Source organism: Orussus abietinus, unplaced genomic scaffold, assembly GCF_000612105.2.
Source record: "Orussus abietinus isolate OABI.00-Male unplaced genomic scaffold, Oabi_2.0 scaffold141, whole genome shotgun sequence".
Taxonomy (NCBI): domain Eukaryota; kingdom Metazoa; phylum Arthropoda; class Insecta; order Hymenoptera; family Orussidae; genus Orussus; species Orussus abietinus.
The window spans coordinates 1-23,719 of record NW_019394291.1 but is presented as its reverse complement, the minus strand read 5'-3'; the positions used below and the strand labels follow the sequence as shown (position 1 = coordinate 23,719).

The window sequence follows — 23,719 nt, the reverse complement described above, 5'->3', positions numbered from 1 at the left end:
ACTTATATCATGACCAACTTTTTAACTGAAAACAATGAACAGGGCGCTTATTACGTATTTATGACGAGCGCGCTCACTTCTCGCACTTCCATCTCATGTGGGTTTATTCGCCGAATTACGTATTCGCTATATGAAAGAACGAGATCACTAGCACTTCTGGTCTAGTAATATTGCAAATAAAGTGATATACCTTGTAAATCGAACATTGTTGAGAGGTGTGGGTTATAGGCAGGAAAGGAGGGAAGATGGAAAGCCGTTAAAAGTAAAGAAAAGGACTCGAGTCTATTAATATTTTTTAAATATGTATTACATTCATATTACATTCATATTTACATTTACTATAATTAGAAGTTCAACGATATAATTTTCTTATCACGTCATGTAAGCATTTCTTGTTCGCTTCACTATTTCGCTTAAAAATTTGTGTCGAGCCAATTCACATGAATGATCTCGCATTTTCACCACCAAAAACGTTCCGTAATACCTCCAGCTACTCATTTTTCACATTTTCGCTCAATTTGCTTTACGTAATAGACCCCCTCATCTCTGCAATGAATTTAGGTATACCGTGAAACAGAGATGAGTTGGGAGATTGCTCACGGGCAGGGTCGCGCGATCGCACCGTGTGCTACCCTCTGATTTCGTACGTTAGCTTTCACCGTTTTTTGCTCCCAAGGGCGGCGCAACGAATTTCTGGTAGGGGCTCGCGCAATCGTAATGGCTGTGCCATCTACCAGTTGCCGTTGGCGGCTCACGTATTCGTGATGGTAATACCATGCGGCAGTTGACGGTGGTGGCTTACCATTATGGCAATCTCCTAACTCATCTCTGCCAAATCAGAGATGAGTTGAGAGATTCACGGGAAGGATCGAGCGACCGCGTCCTGTTCGATCTCCGGTGGAGGATGCAGACGGCTAATGCACTTGCCACCTGTTACAACTCTGGGCAGCCGGAGAACCGGCTGCAAATGTGAAGAACTCACAAAAACTCCAAAACCCTGTATCTCCTTCGAAAAAAATCTCAGCCACTAGCTCGAGAGATCAATTTAAACCGAACAACCTTCCCCATCAAGCTACTGTGGACGCAGTTCGCATCGCGAAAAAAATTCACAAACATCCTTTAACATATTTTAACATCTTCTACCAACAAGTGCAGCAAGCTCGATTTCGATGAACTGCCCATGATGATTTTACCAAAAATGGCTGCTTCCAGGTGATCCACCTAAACCTGCAAAGGGGCACAAAAGTACAGGTAAAACGGAATATTGAAGAAACACCAGGAAGTCGCCAGATTCTCTGAAGTGGCCCACCTAAAGCTGAAAGGGAACACAAAGGCACAAACGAAACCATTGGGAAAGCGAGAAAGAGACGGTGATACAAGTGCTAATAACTTACTAAAGTTACTATTAAAGTCAAGAATATTTCGATCTCGTATAATTGACCCAGTAAAAATGTATTCAATTATACTTTACTTGGCGTGACAAAAATGTAATAAATATATCTTGCTTAAATGCAGACTCGAGAAAATCTCATGAAAACGATAGTTCACCGTCTCTCCCCGTCAATCCAGACAGAAGGATATACAACACATTAGAGGGACAGCGTGGCGAAAAAAATGGATGACTGTCCATTCGAAAGAATGGAAGGCCATCGTAGTTGCCCTCTTCTTAAGGGGCTGCTTCGGCATATAGCCTCTTCGACACTTGTAGTCTCTTCGGGCAGAGCCCTCTACGTCTCGAACGCTTGACAATCCCCTGATTTTTCGAATTTGAAAAAAAAAAAAATACTCCGCGAACAGATTCAAAAGCTAGCAAAACGACAACCTGCGATCCGAGGATGCGCAGTCCGTACGTATTGCACAATTATCCGGATTCCCAAGCGCGGTCTAATTAATTTGCATCCCTGAAAGAAACTTATCACGATCGCGGGCGTCCGGGAGTACGCTAAGCGAATAATTCACTTTCCAGACTAAAATGAATGACTCGCGGCAATCTAGACGTTTCTTGCCAAAGAAATTTCTCGGCTCCAGTAAAATTATTTCTTTTTTTCTAGTTATTTTTTTTCTCCCAGCGTAGAACCCCGGGCGCAGGACGGACATCCTCCGCGCTTCCGGAAGCGCGAACGATGTAAAAGTATACTATATATTAATACCCAGGTTCGGGATCTCTCCCCAAACCCCAAGGAAGAGATCCCGCCCTGGCCCTGCCTACTTACATCTAGATATTCACTCCAGGCAATTAGCCTACCTCCCTAGCTATATTTAAAAAATCAACCTCACTCATTCCAACACACTCACTCCACGATTCTCTCTCATTCCACCCGGGGACAAATAGCCTAATCTAGGGAGGACATCCCGGGATGCCTCCGACCCCCGAGTTCAAATCTCTCGCGTACATCTTTCGTCGATTGCCATCGTTAATCGAATTTAAAGAAATTAAATGGATAGGTGCAATTGGAATCAAGATGGCAACCGATAGAACTTACACAATTATTTTACCGCGCCCTCTAGCCCTGAACCGTTCGACTCTCTCCTGGAGAAGTCGAAGGGCGGGGGCCAGGAAGGAACGCGGCCACAAGAAAAGACACCTACCGTTGCCGATGCTGAAAGAATCCTAACTAGATTAATTTTTATAGCGCTAAATCGAGCTACGGATTCTACTCGACATCGATAATTCATAATTTTGATAAGATCGAAAGGCCAAGCCCAGCTCGCACTACGGCCCTAGAATAGTGGAAGGCTTGGCCGAAAAAACCTGCAAACCCTGAAACCGACCCCTTCGTCGAGGTGGCGACTCTTGGACGCAGGCACATCGAAGTGCCCCCTCGACTCGGGTGTGGCTCCTCGCGAGATATTTCTCCCACATCTGTTTTAAATTTTTTATTTAGTCATTCGAAGAAATTCCGCGGAACCGGCGGCCTCGAAGTCGGAGGGTCATCCGACTTCCCGGCACTCGATTAAGGATCGCGATCGGAAAATTACCGCGGACCCGGGAGAAATCTATTCCTATTCTAAAAGAACACATGAAAAACGTAGAAAATCAACACGACCACTCGCGAGTCGGCGAGAGATGATCTCGTCGACTCGCGGTCCCTCGAATCAACATGTAAACATACAACCGGCCTCCGTGCCGGTACGGACCTTTTGTCCTGCGGCATGAGGAGACCGGAGGAAGGAAACGTTGAGACTTACCAACGGGACGATTCGTCTTTTTCTGGCGGTACTCCCCCAGGAGATCCCTCCGCAGAGACCTGGGGTTTCTGGCCTCCTCTACATCTGCCTCCCTTCGACGTTGGCTCTGGCTGCATTCCACCTTTGTGTCCGCTTCCGCTGCCTTCGCTGCTTCCACTTTCTAACCATCCCACCTCGTCATCTACGAAGCGTCCCTTGCCCCTCGTTACGATCTCTGGATTCCGTCGATAGAGAATTATAGCACCACGTTGATATAAATGTCGATCGTGGTATGTAATACGTCCCTCGCGCCCCCCGCCATTTTCTTAATTTTCGATGATATCTCATCGCGGCAAATTTTCAGGAGCAACTGGCGATCCGCCGGCCGGGCCGCAATCCCGGCCCGTGACCGACTCCGTGATTGGACAACGTCACCGGCCCAATCACGGTCCATCACCGGCCCGATGATCCTGCCCGTGAGCAATCTCCCAACTCATCTCTGATCTATACTACCAGAGATGAGCAGGTCTCTGATACTACCATCTGACTGTCTTCCAGAAACACCAATCAACGTCGACCATTTATTCTGCATCGAATCGCATTCGTCCTATAGAAGCACTCCGTGCGGATACTCGTGTATGCATGTACAAAAGGAGGAAAGGAATCGGCGACATACGAGAAAATAACCTAAAAACAGTTAGAGTTTGTATTTATTTTTCCGGATAGTTTTTCTAAGAGATTTTACGACAAAAAAAGCAATCCATTGTGTCCATGGCATTTACGTTGAATGACCAGGTTTATACAAAATCATTTACTCCGCGAGAATATCAGGTGAGTGAAAAGGGTTGTTTGACAATCTTTTGTTTACATTCTGGTGCTAAAGGATATTTGAACAAAACAACTCCGTTTTATTACTAATCTTCGACTTCTGTCCACAGGTGGAACTTTTGTATGCGGCCAAAGAAAGGAATATCATTGTTTGTTTGGGAAAAAATTTTGATCAGACTTTCATTGTTATTAAATTGATTCAGGAATTTGTTATAAATAACAGAAGGTAGTTATTTTTAACATTAAATTATAACATCATGCCGTTTTATCAATATTACATTCTTTTATTAATTTCTATAGGCCAATAGCCAATGGTGGTAAACAGATAATATATATCTTAAGAGAAGTAGAAGCATGCAAAGTAAAGGCAAGCTATATTGCACAACTGACAGACCTAAAAGTGTCATTGAACATTTCAAATGAATCAGAGATTCAGCAGGAACTTAACGATGTCCATGTGAGTGTCCATATTTTTCAAAGATTGTTTCATAATTTCTGGATATAGTAACCTATATGATATCCATTACAGGTTTTAGTAACGACATCTGAAATATGTGCAAATTTTCTATCCAAAGGAAGAATTTCACCAAGTCAAGTAAACTTAGTCATAGTTGATCAATGTCACATATCAACATTTGATGACAAGTTGAAATTTATTTTTCAAACTTTTCAGTCCTCTCATAACATTCCTAGACTTATAGGTCTTGCTGTACCGCTATTCAATCTAACACAAGATCCTGGCCGATTAGGATCAGAAGTCGAAAGAATTGAAACCATTTTCAATTGTGAAGTGGAAACCGGTAGTGATATTCTGTCTATTTTAAGGTAAATTGACATTTTTAAGATTTGGCATTAGGAACCTGGGTGGTGTTTCATTTACATACGTACGTATACTAGTACGCATGTATTTGGCACAAACCTTACGAAGTTTTCTGATATTCTAGGCTAGATAATTTGACCTGAGCTATATATAACCCATGACTGAATATAATATATAAACCTGCATATTTTTTTTTTATATCAATTTAGATATAGTCCAAAGCCAAAGGAGTACATAGTAGAATATATCGAAACAGAGCAAGGAAGCTTGTATTTCACGCTGACCAGTTGTGTGGAACATGCCATGGAGTTTTTGAAAGATCACCGTTATGACCCAACAGAGATTTACAACGATGAATTTCTTGAGGATATACAAAAAATTCCTGACCCCAGGGAGAAGCCCTGTGAAATGATGGAAGACTTTTTGTACATATTAAAAACCCTTGGTCCTTGGTGCGCTGATCGAGCTGCATTAGCATTATTAATCTTAACAGAGAAGCTTAAGGTTAAAACTCCGTATGAAAGGCACTACTTATTGTTTAACCTTGTATCATCAGTGTTTATAAAGATACGGTAGAGTAGATTTGTTTAAATATTTTTAACAAAGAATATGAAATAGTGCTTTTAATCAAAATTAATGTTTAACAAAAATGAAAATTTTACACCTAAGAAATCCATGTAAAATTCAATAATAACTGTTATGTATAAATTAATCTATAATTCATTCATGTTTTTCAGAGCTCTTTGTGATCGTGCCTTCGAAGATTTCAATGAAAAGGACAGAATATATCAATTTTCTACACCCAAAGTTCATCGTTTATTACAAGTTCTGAAAACGTACACACCATATTATGCAAAGGATTCAAAGAATATAGAAAATAAGATGAATAATGGTGAGATAACTAGTTGCCAATTAATTATTTCTCATTTAACTCGTCTTATAAATTTATTTTTCAGAATATAATATAAAACACAGCGCCGTTAATTCTGGAAAGGAAGCAAATTCTTTAAAAGAACATATTCCAAACAGAAAGTTGGGGGTTCATTGGAAGACTCATGAGGACGGCTTTAAAAAATCGCCGAAATCATTGCGCCACCTTCGCGGAGTAACAGATCCTGATTTGCTGTGTGGAGTCATTTTTGTTGACAAAGCTTTCACAGCAAAAATTTTGTTTTATTTGTTAAACGTATGTTATCCTACTTGGTGAAGAAATTAGTACTGTTCCATATTTACACATCCTTTTAATGGTTTGGATTGCAAAAGTTACCTCTAAAATGTAGAAGATTTTTATATTAATGTAGAAAATGTATATCCAATCTATAAGGATACCTAGTAATTAATATTTTGTCTTTGTGCCTTATCACAAAATTTTCTAATAACGGGTACTCTGCTCTGACTATATAAAAATTATGAAATTTTTACAGGAAGTGTGTAAATATGACAAAGATTTACATTTCCTGTCACCACTGTATACCATTGAGAAAAGCTCGGAGGACATTTGTTATTCTCAAGATTTGGAGATGGAACATAGGAAACAAGAGGAAGTATTAAAACGATTCAGAATCCATGAGTGCAATTTATTGATTGCGACATCAATTCTAGAAGAAGGTTTGTATTTTATAATAATTATGTTACATGACTTGACCTGACTTCTATTTTGTACAAAATCAGAGGGCGTTGGTGTATCATTTTATGTTTCTTTGTTAAAGGTATTGACATTCCAAAGTGCAACTTTGTGATGAGGTACGACTTTCCAAAAAATTATCAGTCGTATGTGCAGTGCAAAAGTAGAGCTAGAGCTGTAGATGCTTTACATGTACTTTTAGTCCCCCATGAAGTATCAAAGAGCTCTATTTGGCAATTGGCACAATATCATTACATCGAGCAGGTATTATATTCTTGAAAATCTTTAAAAATAATCGCTATGTATAATTAAATTTAAACTTTGTAATACTTTACTTATTTCTTACAATTATTTGAAACCATTTAAAGTAAATTAAAAAATATTCTGTATAAAATTTGAATTCATAATAATGGAGTAAAAGTGCTTTTACGAATTGTGTGACTGAGAATTGATATCTCCAAATCAATTTGTATTTCTGTGAGTTTTATATACGAAAATAATTTTATAGGTTTTGTTGAGGAAAAGTACGAATAAAGAGCCCTCGGAAGAGGAAGAAATTGAAGCTGATAAGTATGCTAACATGATACCTCATTACAAACCCCTTGAATCAGAGGATGCACCCAGCGTTTCTTTTAACTCGGCTATCTCATTAGTAAATAGGTGAGTGATGCGTAATTCTTTTAAGTCGACTAATAAAAAATGTAAACTTCAATAATGCAGGTATTGCGCCAAACTGCCCAGTGATACATTCACAAGATTGACTCCAGAATGGTCAATTGAGCCAACCACTGTAGAGGGTACAAAAATGTTTGTTTGTTCCTTACGTCTTCCCATAAATTCTCCTGTAAAGTATGTCATTTCTGTGAGTATCATTCACAAGCTGCACTATTACTTCAGATTAATAATACAATTAATTTACAACTGTGATTATATCAATGCAGTCATATCCAATGCCAAATAGAGCAATGGCACGACGTTTGGCTGCCTTGCAATTATGTATCGAACTGCACAATGAGAATGAGATCGATGACAATCTTTTACCTATTGGGAAAGAAAATTTCAAAGCCAAGCCCGAAGACGCAGAAGTGCCAGCCTTGCCAGATGAAAGTAAGGCGGATTTGTCCGAAGCTCGTCCTGGGACCACTAAGCGCAGACAATATTATTATAAAAAGGTTATGTCACATTTTAAAACTAGCTTACTAGTGCTTTTTTTTAACAGATGCCTTTAACAGAGAGCATTATTATAAGGAAATATTTTTCATTAGTTTCTACTGTGTAGGAGAATTGAATTCGCTTGTATTTACTTAACAGACCGCCGAGGCTTTGACAGACTGTAGACCTACAGTTGGAGTTCCATCATATTTGTATCATATCAGTATGGTATTAAGTTGTCCGTTACCAGAGGAACAGAACACCAGAGGACGTAGAATATATCCTCCGGAAGAATCCGCTATCGGATTTGGTATTTTGACGTTGAAGAAAATACCTAAGGTAATATCTTGATATCGCAATGATATACATTCTAATGACATCTGAATGCTTATTTTAGATTTGTCCGTTTCCCATCTATACAAGATCTGGTGAAGTGCACGTGCAGCTAAAACTTAGCAAGCAAACTGTCATTTTAGATGCTGTACAGATTGAAAGAGTCGCAGCCTTTCTTAATTATACATTTACAAACGTTTTAAGGCTACAGAAATATCTGATGCTCTTCGATCCAAATGCTTCAGAAAATTCGTATATTATCGTTCCTGTAAAGGCAGGTTCGTTGAATGATTATCTTAACCGATTAGAAATTTAGAATATTATTTATATCCTTAATTTTAAACCCAATTGCCATTTTATGCATATTTAACAATACATTAAAACACTAAATGAAATCTATTTCAGGTACAATGGGAGACGCATCTAACATAACGGTGGACTGGCATTTTTTAGAAATAATTTATGAAAATCGAAATGCCGTACCTCATGAAGTTCTTGAAGAGGACAGAAAGACCTTTAAATTCGATGCTTCAAAGTACCATGACGCAGTTATCATGCCTTGGTACAGAAACCAAGATCAACCCCAGGTAGTAGATTAACATATTTAAATTCAATAGACCAAGTGTGCCTGTTAAAATTGTCCATGAGTATATTCTTAATTCCATTTCATTTTTACTTTATTTTTTTTTTTTGTAATCTAGACCTCTTTAAAGTGGAACTCCCTAATTCTTCATCGTTTCAGTATTTTTACGTAGCCGAAATATGTGCTAACCTGAATCCTAAATCTTCGTTTCCTGGAGCGGATTATAGCACATTTGAAGAATACTATTTAAAAAAGTACAATATACAAATACAAAATCTAACTCAACCATTACTGGACGTAGATCATACGTCTGCTCGGTTGAATTTTCTTACTCCTAGGTGAGTACAAATGTTTTGAGAAAGAACCTTTGAGTTTTATCCATTAAACATTTAATGTAAAATCCGACTTCTAGATATGTAAACCGTAAGGGAGTTGCTTTACCTACTAGCAGTGAAGAGACGAAACGAGCAAAACGCGAAAATCTAGAGCAAAAGCAAATTTTAGTAGCCGAGTTGTGTGCAATTCATCCTTTCCCAGCCTCTTTATGGAGGCAAGCCGTATGCTTGCCGTGCATTCTTTACAGAGTCAATGCTTTGCTTCTTGCTGATCAAATACGTTGTCAGGTTGCAAATGCGATACACTTGGGACAAGAGGAATTAAGTTCCGGTATGTTTCTCAATATTCATTTTTCTATTCTCGACTCGCTCCATTAATTATTTCTAAATTTATTCTCCAATTGCATGGGTCTGTTAAAATTTATTCCTTTTAACTTTACGTTTCCGTCGGTGTTGAAATGTGTCAGGGCAATTCTTAGGTGATCACGAGTTATGTGTCAATGATTCGGACGGTACGATCCAATACCCTAAAAAAACTGTTTTATTCGAGTCGACTGATGGGGAAGGGGGGCACTTCGCCTTAAATGAAGCAAATTTTATCAAACCCAGGCAATAATTTTAGAAATAATGTCCCTCGATAACTTTACATGCTAGTGATGTGGCGAGTCGAGTACTTTAACTCGTTAAACTCGAGTCAAACATGTATTCGAGTCCACCCGAGTCATTTTTATTGTAACTCGAGTTATTGGTACAAACGATTGTGACTTACGAGTGTAAAAGTGAGACCGAGTTACAAGGGTAAGATTGAGACCGATTTACTCGTACCGAGATACCGATCGCGCCTTATTCGCCTTATTTGTCTATTCGAGTAATCGTTATTCGAATTGTTTTACTCTCCGACTCGCCATTGACTCAACTCGTCGCGCCGAATGTATGCGGCACCGATGGCAATAATTTCGAGTTCAAGTAACTCGAATTAGTAAAGTATTCGACTCGTCAGATCACTATAACATGTTATACCAATTGATTTCCTTCATTAAAAAATTTCAGATTTCGAGTGGTCGCCTTTGGATTTTGGTTGGAGCTTGGCAGAGGTTCTGAAAAAGTCCAAAGAAGCCGAAAAAGCAAACGAGGCCAAGAAGGAAGCTTCCAAAATAAACGCCGACTTACAAGCACTGCCAACAAACGGTACCGCTGCGGAACTCGGTAAAAATGATCAAAATAACACAGCTAGTGAATTAAAGAACGGCGATCTATGGACGAATGTGGACCCGGGTCATTTGATCGCTGCTAAGAAGATAACAGAATCGGATGTGAATAAAAATGAAGCCAAACAACCGTTTCGAGAAAACCAAGAAGATAATTGTAACGCCGAACCTGACAGTGATGTGTTAGAAATTGGCACCTGGTCGAACGACATGGCAGCTTCCATGAATTTTGATACGTCCGATTCTACGGCCTTCCCTTTGAACGTTACGGTATTGGAACAAAATTTCAAATGGAACGATATTCGTTATGGGTCTCCTGCGTATGAATCCGACTACGACGCATACGAGTCTGATGATACGTCCAGCGACGGATTCATGGATTACTCGGACGATAGCGAGGAGGAAAGCCGAGGCTTGAAAATTGCCTATATGGGGGAAAACGTGGCTGAGGCCGTGGAGGACGAGAAGCAGATCTGCAAGCGCGAAATCAACAAAAAGATTCTGGATCTGTTAGATCTCGAGAAAAACTCGAAAGAAACCGTTTGGCCTAATGACAATAACGTGGAGAACGAACTGTTAGAGAAGCATAAAGAGGCACATCATAAATTCGCTAAACAAGTGGAGGAGGAAATCGTGAACAGCGGATACTTCATATCGGCGGATAGTGAAGTTACCATCACTAGAAAAAATACGGTCAACAATAAATGCGAAACTGCGCAGAAAAACTTCGTGCAAGAGGAGTACGTCGCTCGCGTTGCGGAGCAATTTAAGAGGAAAGTCCTCAACAAAAAAGCACGACTCTTACCGACGAAAGGGAAACCGAACGCTGCGAGAAGCGGTACTTACGCCAGGGAAGATAACTTCAGTTTTGATTATCAACCCGAATTGGATCAACACCCTGGACCCAGTCCGAGTCTGATTTTGCAAGCTCTGACGATGTCCAATGCGAACGATGGTATCAATCTGGAGCGACTGGAAACCATCGGGGATTCTTTCCTCAAATATGCTATAACTACGTACCTGTATTGCACTTATGACAACATACACGAAGGAAAATTGAGTCACTTGAGGTCGAAACAGGTAAAGGGCACTGCACAAGATTTATCATAGTCTTATGTGATAAAATACAATCCTTTTTCAAAGAATTAAAGTGTCATGAGAATTTCATATATGTATATATATCTGAGAAGTCAATTGTTTATGAAACTTCTCTCCGAAATGGATGTACCGATACGTTTGAAACATTACCACGTAATTATGGAGGCCCTAGGGAAGGTCCCGAAACATATAAAATTTCATTTTTCATCAAAAAAGCGTATCATGGACTAAAATCACCGTCCGTGCACCGGTATCGTCCGTGCGCATTTTTCATGTTTTATGCTTTTTGAACACTTAGAATCGAAAATGAAGAGTTTCAGGGCCAAGCTCGAATAATATAGAATACCATGGTAATTGAATATTACAGAATCAGGTGGAAAAATATGAGAAATGCTTTCACGAATGATTGCAAGAGAATGCGGTTTGTCCCATGGTTGACATGTTTTTGGAGGCAAAATTTAGTTACCCCCAAAAGTCAGACGGCGCCGTTGGTCCAATAGAATATCAAAGATATCTCAGGGAAATTCTCCAGAATTCCGGGGAATTCTTGAGTTTTAATTTAAATCGTAAAAGATACACACATTTTGGCTACTCACAGTAGGATACTCCTTTAATACATGACATCTATGGCTATGTTATAATGTGCTTCTTTATGGTTTTAAACAGAACAAAACTTATACAAGGTGAATTCGTTAAGCCAGACATTGACGAAGTCATTGATTTTATTTCCAGGTGAGCAACCTTAATTTATACCGATTGGGTCGTCGGAAGATGTTGGGAGAGAGCATGATTGCTACGAAATTCGAACCCCATGACAATTGGTTACCCCCATGCTATTATGTGCCAAGAGAATTAGAGCAGGCTCTGATAGAAAGTGGTGTACCGTCCACTCTATGGAATCAGGCTGACATTCCAAGTTTGCAAGCCGTGAATCCAACTGAAATTAACCAATTGGTCCGCGAAACCGAACACAAACTTGGGATCATGAGGATAGAATTGGACAAGAACGAAAGCCGATTGCCGGTCGAGTTCGATAACCTGAGGTGCTTCATCCCTTACAATCTAATTACTCAACACAGCATTCCAGATAAGAGTATAGCGGATTGTGTCGAAGCTCTGATAGGAGCATACTTAATCGCTTGCGGGCCCAGAGGTGCCCTTCTTTTTATGGCTTGGTTGGGAATTCACGTTTTGCCAACGGAAGAAGTCGTCATTGTACAAGAAACCGAACCGAAGGAGAGACCTCCTGGTAGTACGCCCTATATAGAGGGGATTAATGAACACTGCCAGAAGACCTGGTCACAAGTACGAATTACGAATTACGAATTACTTGCAGTCTAATTTTATTTGTCTTTTGTCAGGTGTATGGGGTCATACGATACAATAGCACTTTTTTCACGTTTTAAGGACGGCGGTTTAGAACGGCCAGTTGCGCGGATACACTTTTTCTAAAAATATATCAATTAGAAGAACCTGTTTTTACTGATAGAAGAATTAGGTGTTACACGACAATAAATGGACTATCTTCTCTTTTGTAGATCCAATACGGGAAACTGGAGGAACCGGTAAATCCTTTGCTACGATACGTTCCCGAGCCAGAAGTCGAGCTGGCGAAAATGTTGGACGGTTACGACAAATTGGAGCAAAGTATAGGATATAAATTTCAAGACGCGAGTTATCTTTTGCAAGCGTTCACGCATGCGTCCTACCAGCCTAATAGACTGACTGACTGTTACCAAAGGCTGGAATTTCTTGGTGACGCGGTGTTAGGTAAGTTCGCAAAGTAAAATGCATTTGATACTAATCTAAATCGAGTTTTTCGATTGTAAAGAATAACAAAAATTACCGATCACCCTTTCTGACAGATTATTTAATTACGAGGCATTTATATGAAGACTCTCGGCAACATTCTCCGGGTGCTTTAACCGATTTAAGATCGGCCCTGGTGAACAATACCATATTTGCCTCGCTTGCTGTAAGATGTGGTTTTCATAAATACTTTCGACATCTTTCGCCTGGACTGAGCGTGGTAATTGATCGTTTTGTCAGGATTCAAGAAGAGAATGGTCATTGTATTAGCGAAGAGGTAATAAAGATGAATTGAAGGAAAGGACAATTATCGAGGTGAATACGCTGTAGCACATTTTAATCTCTCTGCTTTCAGTATTATTTAATAGGAGAAGAAGAATGCGAGGAAGCCGAGGACATTGAGGTGCCAAAAGCACTCGGCGATGTTTTCGAGTCGTTGGCTGGTGCAATTTATTTAGATAGCAGAATGTCCCTAGATGCTGTATGGGGAGTTTATTATCGAATAATGAAGTCTGAGATAGGTAATTTATTTCTACGTGTTACAAAAATAATTTTTTTTTTAATTCTTCAATGGTATACAAAGTTAAGGGGATGCGATAGTGGCATTCGAAGAGTCAATTGATCGTGAAACTTTTCTCCGACTGGGTGTACCGAATCGTGTCAAACTTTAAACGCAGATGCGGAGGCTATAAGGAAGATCCTGACACTCAGGAAACTTCATTTTTTACAACAACTTTTAAAAATATCTATGAACAAATTTAAAAAAAATTGAAATTTCATGAAATTACATAATTGTAAAGTTTGAATCGATTTGGTACATCCAATTTCGAGAAAAGTTTCATGAACGACAACTGTTTGGCGCCACTTTCACATCACCTTAACAGGTGTACCAAAAATTCAGTTTTTTGCCGTCAGTCTGTTTATGAAAGAAATATCAAAGAAAATAAATCTTAAAATGTTACGATGACTTTTTTTAAATTAGTTCAACTTTATTTTAATGAATTATTTAATCGTTAAAGATCACGTGTCCGTTGTTAATAGTTAATCTTTTTTCAGAGCAATTTAGTACCAATGTTCCTAAGTCACCGATTCGAGAACTTCTTGAATTGGAACCCGAGACAGCCAAATTTGGAAAGCCTGAAAAATTGGCTGATGGGCGAAGAGTGAGGGTCACGGTAGACGTTTTTGGTAAAGGGTCTTTCAAGGGCATTGGAAGGAATTACAGGATTGCAAAGTGTACGGCTGCCAAGTGCGCCTTGAAGAAATTGAAACGAATACAGGGTTATCAGAGAGAAAAGCTGTGACACGCACGTGAGGTTTAAATAAATGAAAAGCACAATTACTTGATTTAGACTGATTAGTAGTTTCTTGTAACGTGGTACGCTCCATGGTGTGATATTCCAGTTCAGACAGTACCGTTAATAAAAATCGTGGAAAGACACAGATGCAAAAAGCTCATTAACTATATCCAAGTGTCACGCGAAGCAGGGTCAGCACTTCTATAGAGATGATAAGACTTTCGACGTAGCACTCAGAAAATGCTACTCACGCTTCATCGAATGATTTTGCCTTGACACTTGAACGAGGAACAATTATAATGTTTACGTTAGATTGAATTTCAGAGTTTATTCGACACCCCTGCACACGGTAAATTCAGAGATCTAGTCCTATGCTAACAATAAATGTTAAAATTGTTTGGCGTATAAATCAATTGAACTGATGCGTGAAGATTATAAAATAAAATTGCCATTATGATAAATATTCGTACAAAACCAAGTGTTGAAATATTCAATGAAAGATGAATTATTGTAGATAAGGGTAAACTGGAATCATCCTGACACTTCTCGGTACATTTGTAACTTTTTGTATCACTTGAGATGTCAGTAGATGAAATGTATTAAAAACTACATGAGATAGGATAAATGTAATTAATATGAAGTATTCAACTTTTCAAAATTCTATGCTACGTAAAGAATGACGAGCCTAACGGGTTTTTCTAAAATGTCTTCTAAATACGTTACAGTTCATTTATTCCTGTAATTTACTCGTGTGATTAATTTTTTTATAAGCGTTTCTCAGCACTTTATAACTCTTGTGCCATTGAAAGGCACTGGAATTCTGTGAAAATATTCTTGCCATGTGATTTATTAAATTATTATCAACAAATTTATCATTTTATGTCTGAAATTAATATTATTTCAAGAAATAGGTAAATAGCAGAACGGTTATTAAAGAAAGTATTATTAGTAGAACTGTACAGCTTAAGAGACTATTTCAAGTGAAAGATGACAATGATTTGTATTCAACATAACAAAAAACTTTCTCCATTCTTTAATCAATAGGTAAAATTTATGTATACAATATTTGATCACCTTTTCATGTACACATACGTTAGGAGAATCGAATAAATGTCTAAATTCCCGTTTTACCAATTAAAAACCATGATGACAAAGTTCCTCGAATCATTGTTCCTTGAATACAGAATCCGTACAATTACATTTTAATATAATTTAATCATTAATGTACTTCTACTTTCCATTTTCTCTTATAAAGTCGAATTTGTTAGTGATACAATTTCAATTACTTTTATCAAAAAATTATGGAATATGAATATCAAATATAATATATGCAAATTTCCATTCTACAACAAAGTATATTGTTATAAACAATACTTAAAAGATGCTACTACGAAAGAGCATCAGATATATGACAAGAGACATTTCTAATTGACTCTGCTTTTGAACTACAGAATGCATCTTGTTTCTTTCTTATATACAACACATTATCGCAGCTTCAAAACTGCTATAAATATAACTATTGATAATTAAGAAATTGATCTCCTTCACCGGTGAATTCGAAGGCATCATCTAGAAATCAATGACAGTGAAAAGGAAAGACATAAAGAAAGAGCTACTTCAAAACATATCACTCGAATGTACATACACATTACACATCTCATTAGAAATTATAATAACCTTCCCTTTACAATCTCATATATCATCTTGTTTCTAAAGTACGGCATGTCCTCTTGAGTAAACGTTATTTTTTTGTTCCCACAAATATATTCGGCAAACATACAAGAGAACACTCCACAATCACTCCCATTCATTTGCTGTGGAATGTCCTTGACGCATTCCATCTTCCAATCGCTTAAATTGTACGGCTTCTTCTTCTTGTCGAGACTCTCTTCTTTTAGGTACTGCGACAAAGCTAATAAGCACTTTTGATTGCTACCTCCCATACTGTCATAATAATTTATAGTTTTAGCTCTAAAGTCGATGATCGACATGCACCAATGTATTCCAAGGTGAATCGGAACAACGACCAAGTCTTGTGCAAATATGTCTACTTTCCTGGTCCAACGTTTAAGAGAACTGTGGCCTCCGGCCAGAAGTTTTGGATAGAAAAACGTGTTCATAGCATGGACCGTAGGAAACTTATCGCTGCTACCCCTTGCGATAAGTAAATTCATGTAGAAGTTTATAACTTCGTCATTCAGCCAGTTAAGTCCTATCAAGGTGTGAATGTCCTTCCTGGTAATTCTTAGGCCAAATCCTTCGGCGAGTACTTCATTGGACGAACGTAGTGAGACGGCACTTTTTATCTCTTTTAGCATACTATCCGTAAGTTCTGGAAGACTCGGCTCTTCTAATTCCTCTCTGTCATCGATGATAGCTTCGCATAATCGCATGGAGCGAGTCAGTTGTTCTTCTAAAGCTGCCTCTCTTACCAATTGATTGTGTTTACTTAGGATATGGGTCATTTTCTCCAACTCTTTCGCTTCTTTAGAGCGTTGCTCGATGCGTGCATTGTGACGTTTAGCAACTTGTAAAATATAGTCTCCTTTCAGAACCTCTTTACAGGCAAATTGATCTCGAAGTGAGTTGGATGGTGGGAAACAGATATTTGGACTGAGCAGTGACTTAGATTTGCTAGTACCGTCATCTTGCTTCAGTTGTACGTTTGAAAATGAAGTGAATGCTGTATTCTTTGGAGAGTTGATCTTGATGCTGCTCAATATGCTTTTGCTTGAAACATTCAATGGTGTTGATCGAGAATACGTGAATGTCTTCCCGAAATTGGAAGTCCTTTTTTCATTGTGGGAGGGACTCGATTGATGGTATTGTTCTACATCTATTACCTCTATCCGTGAACCAAGTGTTGCATTTTGTTTAAGTCTTGAACCATTAATCCGGTGTGAAGTAAAATTCTGTAACAACTCCCCGTATTGCTTTTTTCCCTGCAATTGATGAGTCTTTAACGAATTCCATTGTTTACTGTTTACAGTCATGTTTGAACAACTAGAATTCTTGTCACCGAAACAATTTAACTTTGCAGGACTCTGCTGATCATATTGAGAAAGATACTCGTTTGATTCCTTTAAAGCAGGTGGCCTAAATGCAGGAAATGAATTCCTACCGCAGCTGGAATCTTTTGTTAAATGTGGTGTACTTGATGGTTTTATTCCTTCTTTGCTACACAGTTGCATCTTGAAATTTTCAGTGTCTGCCTCTAAATCTATGAAAATATCTTCGTCATCCGTGTGGTTGCAACAAGGTCTTTTGGAGCTTCCATACTTGGAATCGGAATCAGACGAGTCACTGACTTTACGTTTTCGAGATCCTTCATCTGCCCAACCTAATATTCTTTTAAAAAATTCAAACAGCCCCATTCTTATTAACCAAATTTAATTTCCACAAAGCATATGTTCTTTTCCGTATTATTATGTCCATTCAGTTTACTTTTTTTTACGGTGCAGCTCATTCTGTACTGCAGACTGCTTCTATCTCCACATGGTATGCCTAGAAAATAAAATTAATATTATTATACAATAAGTTAGAAACTGATTTATTAGCAGACAATAAGTATATTTATGCAACCTATCTTACACCAGTTTTATAATTACTGATGAGAAACATGGCATAAACACCATTTTACACCAATGATACCTGTAAAACCAGAGTAAAGCAGTGTTTACACGACATTTAACATTAGTGGTTATAAGACCGGTAATTATAAAACTGACATAAAGTAACGCATGTAAATGTACTGAATAACAATCGACAAAATATGTTTATGGTATGAAACAGTATAAATTGACATTACCATTGCATTTATTCTTGCTGAATCTCCAGGCCAATGTATTTCTTAAATACTTTTTCTACGAGAAATACAGAACGTATAAGATTTGAGAGATAAAGTTTATAAAACGATTCTCTTGATAATTTTAACAGATTATTGAAAGAATTGCTTCATAAATCAGTTGTGCAAATTTATTGTTGCTCTTCTAGCATTACCTGAAAAATTAAATTAGTCTCATTAAAATATAATGATTGGTGTAAAAACTGATCACTTCTCCTGCCACTATTTCTTAAACATTTAATGAAATGCTTGCTGCAACGTACTATTCTACTTATACCGCTTTCAATCATTACGTGGACTACAATTTTATTTTGAAATAGAAGACTTTTTCAATTTGTGCCTAATGCAGGTACTTTAAAATGTTCACATACGTAGATAAATTCGTTACACCATGAAGTAATTAAATATATATTCTTCCTTTCAAAATCTAACGTGATAAATTGTTTTAACAGGATTTTTGCTTTTTAATAATCATCAATAAAGAAAAAAAATGTCTCCACTACAAACCTAACCTCTATGGTTTCAAAACCTCTACTTACACAGTTGGTCAATGAGTAAATAATTACTTAGCAAATGAAATAAAGATTTATGAATTTGACATGTCTAACGGTAATTCATAATATGCTATATTAATTTGAAAGTCTGCATCATTTCGTTTGATTTCGTTTACCCTTGTACGCGGTATAATTTGGACAATTACTGAGTCTACACCGTCGGTATTTATTAAACACCGGTTTGGATTAATCCAACTTTGGATCAGAGACTCATCTCTGTTTGGATATATTTTCATTATGGTTTTATTTAATACCGATCTAACTAGAGGTGGTATAGACGCATCCAAGGTCGGATTTATCCAATCCGATATTAAATAAATACCGACAGTGGAGAGTTAAATTCGGTTCCACATTCGACTTAACCGAAGTTTAACTGGTTTATGCCTGGGTTCAACCTACCGTAAAACAGTTAAACTTCGGTTGATTTGAGTTGTGGAACCGGACCTTATAGTGTTTTCAGTTGAACCAGGATAGGTATAATACGTTGTGTAATATACCTGGCTTTCTAACGCATTCTTACGTATATTACAACGTACAAGCGAAAGGGAAAAAGAATGCCAAGAATTTAAAGAACGATAACAGTAAGAAGGCTAAACAAACTACACTCACTAATTTCTTTAAAAAATCTTGAGGGAAATTTGATCATTCCTTAAATGTCTTTTTTGCACCAAATAAATCTTTTAATAATTTTACTGATACTTTTCGTATCATTAAGTAGGAAAAAATCCATTTAAATGTAGAATCGATAAAATATAATCGAAATGACCGTCCGTCGTCTTTTCTCCGTCAATCCTGACAAAGAATGACATAGAGAAAAATAGGAGGGACAACGTGGCCAAAAAATGGATGGTTGTTCATTAACAGAAGGCCATCTTCTTAAGGGGCCGCTTTGGCATGTAGCCTCTTCGACTGTCTTCGACTCTTGCAGTCTCTTCGGGCAGAACCCCCTACGTCTCAAATGCTCGAATAATTCCTAGATGCTCACGAGTCATGTGTCAAAGTTCAGACGGTTCGATCCAATACCCTTAAAAAAAGTGTCTTATTCGAATTGACTGATTGGGGAGGAGTTCTAATTCAACTTAACAGGATAAGAATGTGTGGAAGTCATGGACATTTAAGTCAAATTTATGTATATAATATTTGACAACCTTCTTGTACATCTACTTTAGTAGAAACAAATAAATGTCTGAATTGTTTTACAAATTACAAATAAAAAAAAATTCCTGAAATTATTACTTTTTGAATTCAATATTCGATGCATCGCTTTTTAATGCGACAATTCATGTGTAGATTCTCTTGCATGACATCGGCTTTGCATACAATGTGGAAGTTGCGATACAATTTCAGTAACATTTATAAAAAGAAAATTGTAGAACAAGAATATCAAATATAATGTAGACAAATTTCCATTTGGTAATAAATTACATTGTTGTAAACAATCGAGAGATGCTAGTACGAAACAACATCGGTCATATGACAACACACGTTGTTAGTCAATTCTGTATTTCAACTACAGAATGTATCTGGTTTCTTTGTTATATACAACACATCATCGCAGCCCAAAAACTGCTATAAATACGACTATCAATAATTCTGGAATTGTTTCCAGAATTACCGATACTCTCACCAAACCGAAAGGAGTCTAGAAATCGATAACAGTGAAAAGAGAAGCAAGAGTAAAGATAGTCACTTACACGCCTCTAAAGCATGCCATTTGAATGCGCATATCCACATTTATACATATGTACGGCGTACGCATATGCATATATGGAACAAGTACACGCACAAAGCATCTCATTAGAAATTATAATAACCTTCCCTTTACAATCTCATATATCATCTTGTTTCTGAAGTAGGGCATGTCCTCTTGGGTAAATGTTATTTTTTTGTTCCCACAAATATATTCGGCAAACATACAAGAGAACACTCCACAGTCACTCCCATTCATTTGCTGTGGAATGTCCTTGACACATTCCATCTTCCAATCGCTTAAATCGTACGGTTTCTTCTTCTTGTCGAGACTCTCTTCTTTTAGGTACTGCGATAAAGCTGATAAGCACTTTTGATTGCTACCTCCCATACTGTCGTAATAATTTATAGTTTTAGCTCTAAAGTCGATGATCGACATGCACCAATGTATTCCAAGGTGAATCGGAACAACGACCAAGTCTTGGGCAAATATGTCTACTTTCCTGGTCCAACGTTTAAGAGAATTGTGGCCTCCGGCCAGAAGTTTTGGATAGAAAAACGTGTTCATAGCATGGACCATAGGAAACTTGTTGCTGCCGCCCCTTGCGATAAGTAGGTTCATGTAGAAGTTTATAACTTCGTCGTTCAGCCAGTTAAGTCCTATCAAGGTATGAATGTCCTTCCTGGTAATTCTTAGGCCAAAACCCTCGGCAAGTACTTCATTGGGCGAACGTGGGGAGACGGCACTTTTTATCTCTTTTAACATACTATCCGTAAGTTCTGGAAGACTCGACTCTTCTAATTCTTCTCTGTCATCGAGGATGGCTTCGCATAATCGCATGGAGCGAGTCAGTTGTTCTTCTAAAGCTGCCTCTCTTGCCAATTGATTGTGTTTACTCAGGACATGGGTCATTTTCTCTAACTCTTTCGCTTCTTTAGAGCGTTGCTCGATGCGTGCATTGTGACGCTTAGCAACTTGTAAAATAAAATCTTCTTTCAAAACTTCTTTACAGGCAAGTTTGTCTCGGAGTGAGTTGGATGGTGAGAAGTAGGTATTTGTGCTGTGCTGTGACTTAAATTTGCTAATACCGTCATCTTGCTTCGATTGTACTTTTGAAAATGGTGAAGTTAGAGCCGTGTTCTTTGGAATGCTGGTCTTGACACTGCTAGATATCCCTTTGCTTGAAGCATTTGACGAGGATAATCGAGAATATGTGAATGTATTGCTGAGATTGGAATTCTTCCTTTCGGTATGCGAGGAACTTAATTCATGGTACTTTTCTAGATCTATTATCTCTACCCGCGAATCAAGTGCTGTATTTCGTTCGTTATGTTTAATTCTTGGACTATTGATTCGGTGGGAAGCAAAATTCTGTAACAGCTCCCCATATTGCTTCCTTTCCTGCAATTGATGAGTTTTAGACGAAATCAATTGTTTACTATTTACAGCCATGTTTGAAAAGGTAAAATTTTTATCATCATAGCAATTCAATTTTGCATCATTTTGATTGTCAAAATGCAGATGGTACTTATTTGACTCCCTTAATGCAGGAAATGAATTTTTGCTACAGCCAGCGCCATTCGTTAAATGCGGTTTACTTGATGGTTTCATTTCTTTTTTACTGCACAGCTGTATGTTCAAATTTTCTCTATCTACTGCAAAATCCAGCAAAATCTCTTTGTTATCCACGTGGCTGCAGCAAGGTCTTTTTGTGCTTCCATACTTGTAATCAGAATCGAATGAATTACTAACTTTACGCTTTCGAGACCCTTCATCTGCCCAACCTAATATTCTTTTAAAAAATTCAAATAACACCATTCTTATTAACAAAGTTTAATCTCCTCAAAGCAAGTGTCCTTTTTCGTGCTAATGATTCCATTCAGTTTACGATTTTTTTACCATGCAGCTCATTCTGTATCAACCACTGCAATTACCTCCAAATGCTATGCCTGGAAAATAAAATCAGTATTAGGCAATGAGAAATAAATTGATTTAATAGCAGTACTATTAGTAGCAGTAACTAATAAAATTATTTTTTTTAATATAATTAAATATTTATAATTAAATATTTATTATTAAATATAATTAAATATTTAGTAGCAGTAACTAATAAAATTATTTTTTTTAATATAATTAAATATTTATAATTAAATATTTATTATTAAATATAATTAAATATTTAGTAGCAGTAACTAATAAAATATGTTCATACTATTAAAAAGTATAAATTAATGTTACCATTGCATTTTTTCTTGCCACACCATCACACTAATATATTGTGTACATACACTTTCCAAGTGAGAAACAAATTGTATAAAATTCAAAAAGTAAGATTATATAACAAGTTTCTTGACAATTTTGACAGATTATTCAAAGAATAATTTCATAAATCAACTGTACAAGTATATTGTTGCTCGTCTGATGTGTTATCTGAAAAATGAAAGAAATTTGGCCTTCACAAAACATGAAATGTCACTGTCGTGTTAAAAAACTTTACTCGCTCCTGTTACTATTTCTTAAACGTTTAAAGAAATGTTAGCTGTAACTTGTTACTTTACTTATAAAGCTTTCAATTGTTTCGTAGACTGCATTTTTAATTTAAAATGTCGAAACTAATTTGCGCTTAACACAAGTACTTTAAAATGTTCACATCTTCAGATAAATTCATTCCACCAAGAGGAATGTAAATACCTATTCTTTCTTGCAAAACCTAATGTGATAAATTGTTTTAACAAGGTTCCTAACAATCACCGATAACGAATGAAATTTCTATATTTCAAACCTAACCTCTATGGCTACAAAACGTTCAAACTTACACAATTGGTCAATGCATAAATAATTTTTCAGCAAAACGAAGTAAAGTTTTATCAATTTAACGCCTCTAGCGTTAATTCGGAGTACACTATGTCAAGTCTATGTCGTATGTTTGACATTCATTTCGTTTACCCTTAAACGCGGCACAATTTTGACAGAACGAAATTATCAGCGTCCTCGCGCGAATATTTTTGGTCGGATTGTTTGTTTTTGTTTTTGACTTTCAGTCCGATAAGTTCGGGCTCAATATGATTGGTTTTCTGATTCTCTCTGGATTCTTTTTTTCGAGTCAACACTACGCGGTGTTCCCCAGGAAGATAAAGCCAAGCCAAGAATTCTGGTGGAACGCACGACTTTCTTTAAACCTGGTTTACTAACTAATGCCCGGTTCCACCAACCTCGGTTAAATAATTAATTACCTAACTGTAGGTTTAGTATCAAGATTATATCTTAGACAGAGATGAGTTGGGAGATTGCTCACGGGCAAGGTCGCGCGATCGCACCGTGTGCTGCCCTCTGATTTCGTACGTTAGCTTTCACCGTTTTTTGCCCCCAAGGGCG

The 23,719-nt window shown here is 37.4% G+C and overlaps 3 protein-coding genes across 5 annotated transcripts; 1 reads left to right on the top strand and 2 right to left on the bottom strand.

The window, feature by feature from the left end:
* Window positions 1-3,839: 3,839 nt before the first annotated feature.
* On the top strand, window positions 3,840-14,449 carry LOC105702988 (endoribonuclease Dcr-1). The gene is made up of 23 exons (XM_012431013.1): window positions 3,840-3,999; window positions 4,107-4,222; window positions 4,297-4,453; window positions 4,526-4,821; window positions 5,026-5,388; window positions 5,554-5,708; window positions 5,773-6,002; window positions 6,241-6,424; window positions 6,526-6,704; window positions 6,949-7,100; window positions 7,161-7,302; window positions 7,382-7,612; window positions 7,752-7,931; window positions 7,990-8,203; window positions 8,331-8,512; window positions 8,668-8,846; window positions 8,921-9,174; window positions 9,894-11,131; window positions 11,882-12,454; window positions 12,688-12,919; window positions 13,015-13,235; window positions 13,314-13,479; window positions 14,015-14,449. Exons 1-23 carry the CDS (start codon window positions 3,940-3,942, stop codon window positions 14,260-14,262), a joined length of 5,952 nt encoding a protein of 1,983 aa, XP_012286436.1. The 5' UTR covers window positions 3,840-3,939; the 3' UTR covers window positions 14,263-14,449.
* A 781-nt stretch (window positions 14,450-15,230) lies between these two features.
* LOC105702989 (sentrin-specific protease 1) lies at window positions 15,231-18,796 on the bottom strand. Of its 3 annotated transcripts, none has more exons than XM_012431015.1 (3): window positions 18,640-18,796; window positions 18,065-18,255; window positions 15,231-17,760 (listed from the first exon to the last, which is right to left on the bottom strand). In XM_012431015.1, exon 3 carries the CDS (start codon window positions 17,628-17,630, stop codon window positions 15,924-15,926), a length of 1,707 nt encoding a protein of 568 aa, XP_012286438.1. In that variant the 5' UTR covers window positions 17,631-17,760; window positions 18,065-18,255; window positions 18,640-18,796; the 3' UTR covers window positions 15,231-15,923. The 3 variants fall into 3 exon arrangements, with proteins under 3 accessions (XP_012286438.1, XP_012286439.1, XP_012286440.1); XM_012431016.2 differs by lacking the exon at window positions 18,640-18,796 and adding an exon at window positions 18,364-18,533; XM_012431017.1 differs by lacking the exons at window positions 18,065-18,255; window positions 18,640-18,796 and adding an exon at window positions 17,848-17,899.
* A 977-nt stretch (window positions 18,797-19,773) lies between these two features.
* Window positions 19,774-23,645, bottom strand: LOC105702996 (sentrin-specific protease 1). Its single transcript, XM_012431031.1, has 3 exons — window positions 23,161-23,645; window positions 22,583-22,774; window positions 19,774-22,293 (listed from the first exon to the last, which is right to left on the bottom strand). The coding sequence occupies exon 3, from the start codon at window positions 22,160-22,162 to the stop codon at window positions 20,459-20,461; it is 1,704 nt and encodes a 567-aa protein (XP_012286454.1). The 5' UTR covers window positions 22,163-22,293; window positions 22,583-22,774; window positions 23,161-23,645; the 3' UTR covers window positions 19,774-20,458.
* Between the last annotated feature and the right edge of the window lie 74 nt (window positions 23,646-23,719).

What these genes read in the sequence shown, in the direction of transcription:
- LOC105702988 (XM_012431013.1), top strand. Translation starts at nt 3,940, where the DNA reads ATGGCATTTACGTTGAATGACCAGGTTTATACAAAATCATTTACTCCG. An exon ending in GCCAGAAGACCTGGTCACAA is followed by an intron (nt 12,455 to 12,687) that starts GTACGAATTACG and finishes TCTCTTTTGTAG; the next exon opens with ATCCAATACGGGAAACTGGA. An exon ending in AATAATGAAGTCTGAGATAG is followed by an intron (nt 13,480 to 14,014) that starts GTAATTTATTTC and finishes ATCTTTTTTCAG; the next exon opens with AGCAATTTAGTACCAATGTT.
- LOC105702996 (XM_012431031.1), bottom strand. Translation starts at nt 22,162, where the DNA reads ATGGTGTTATTTGAATTTTTTAAAAGAATATTAGGTTGGGCAGATGAA.
- LOC105702989 (XM_012431015.1), bottom strand. Translation starts at nt 17,630, where the DNA reads ATGGGGCTGTTTGAATTTTTTAAAAGAATATTAGGTTGGGCAGATGAA.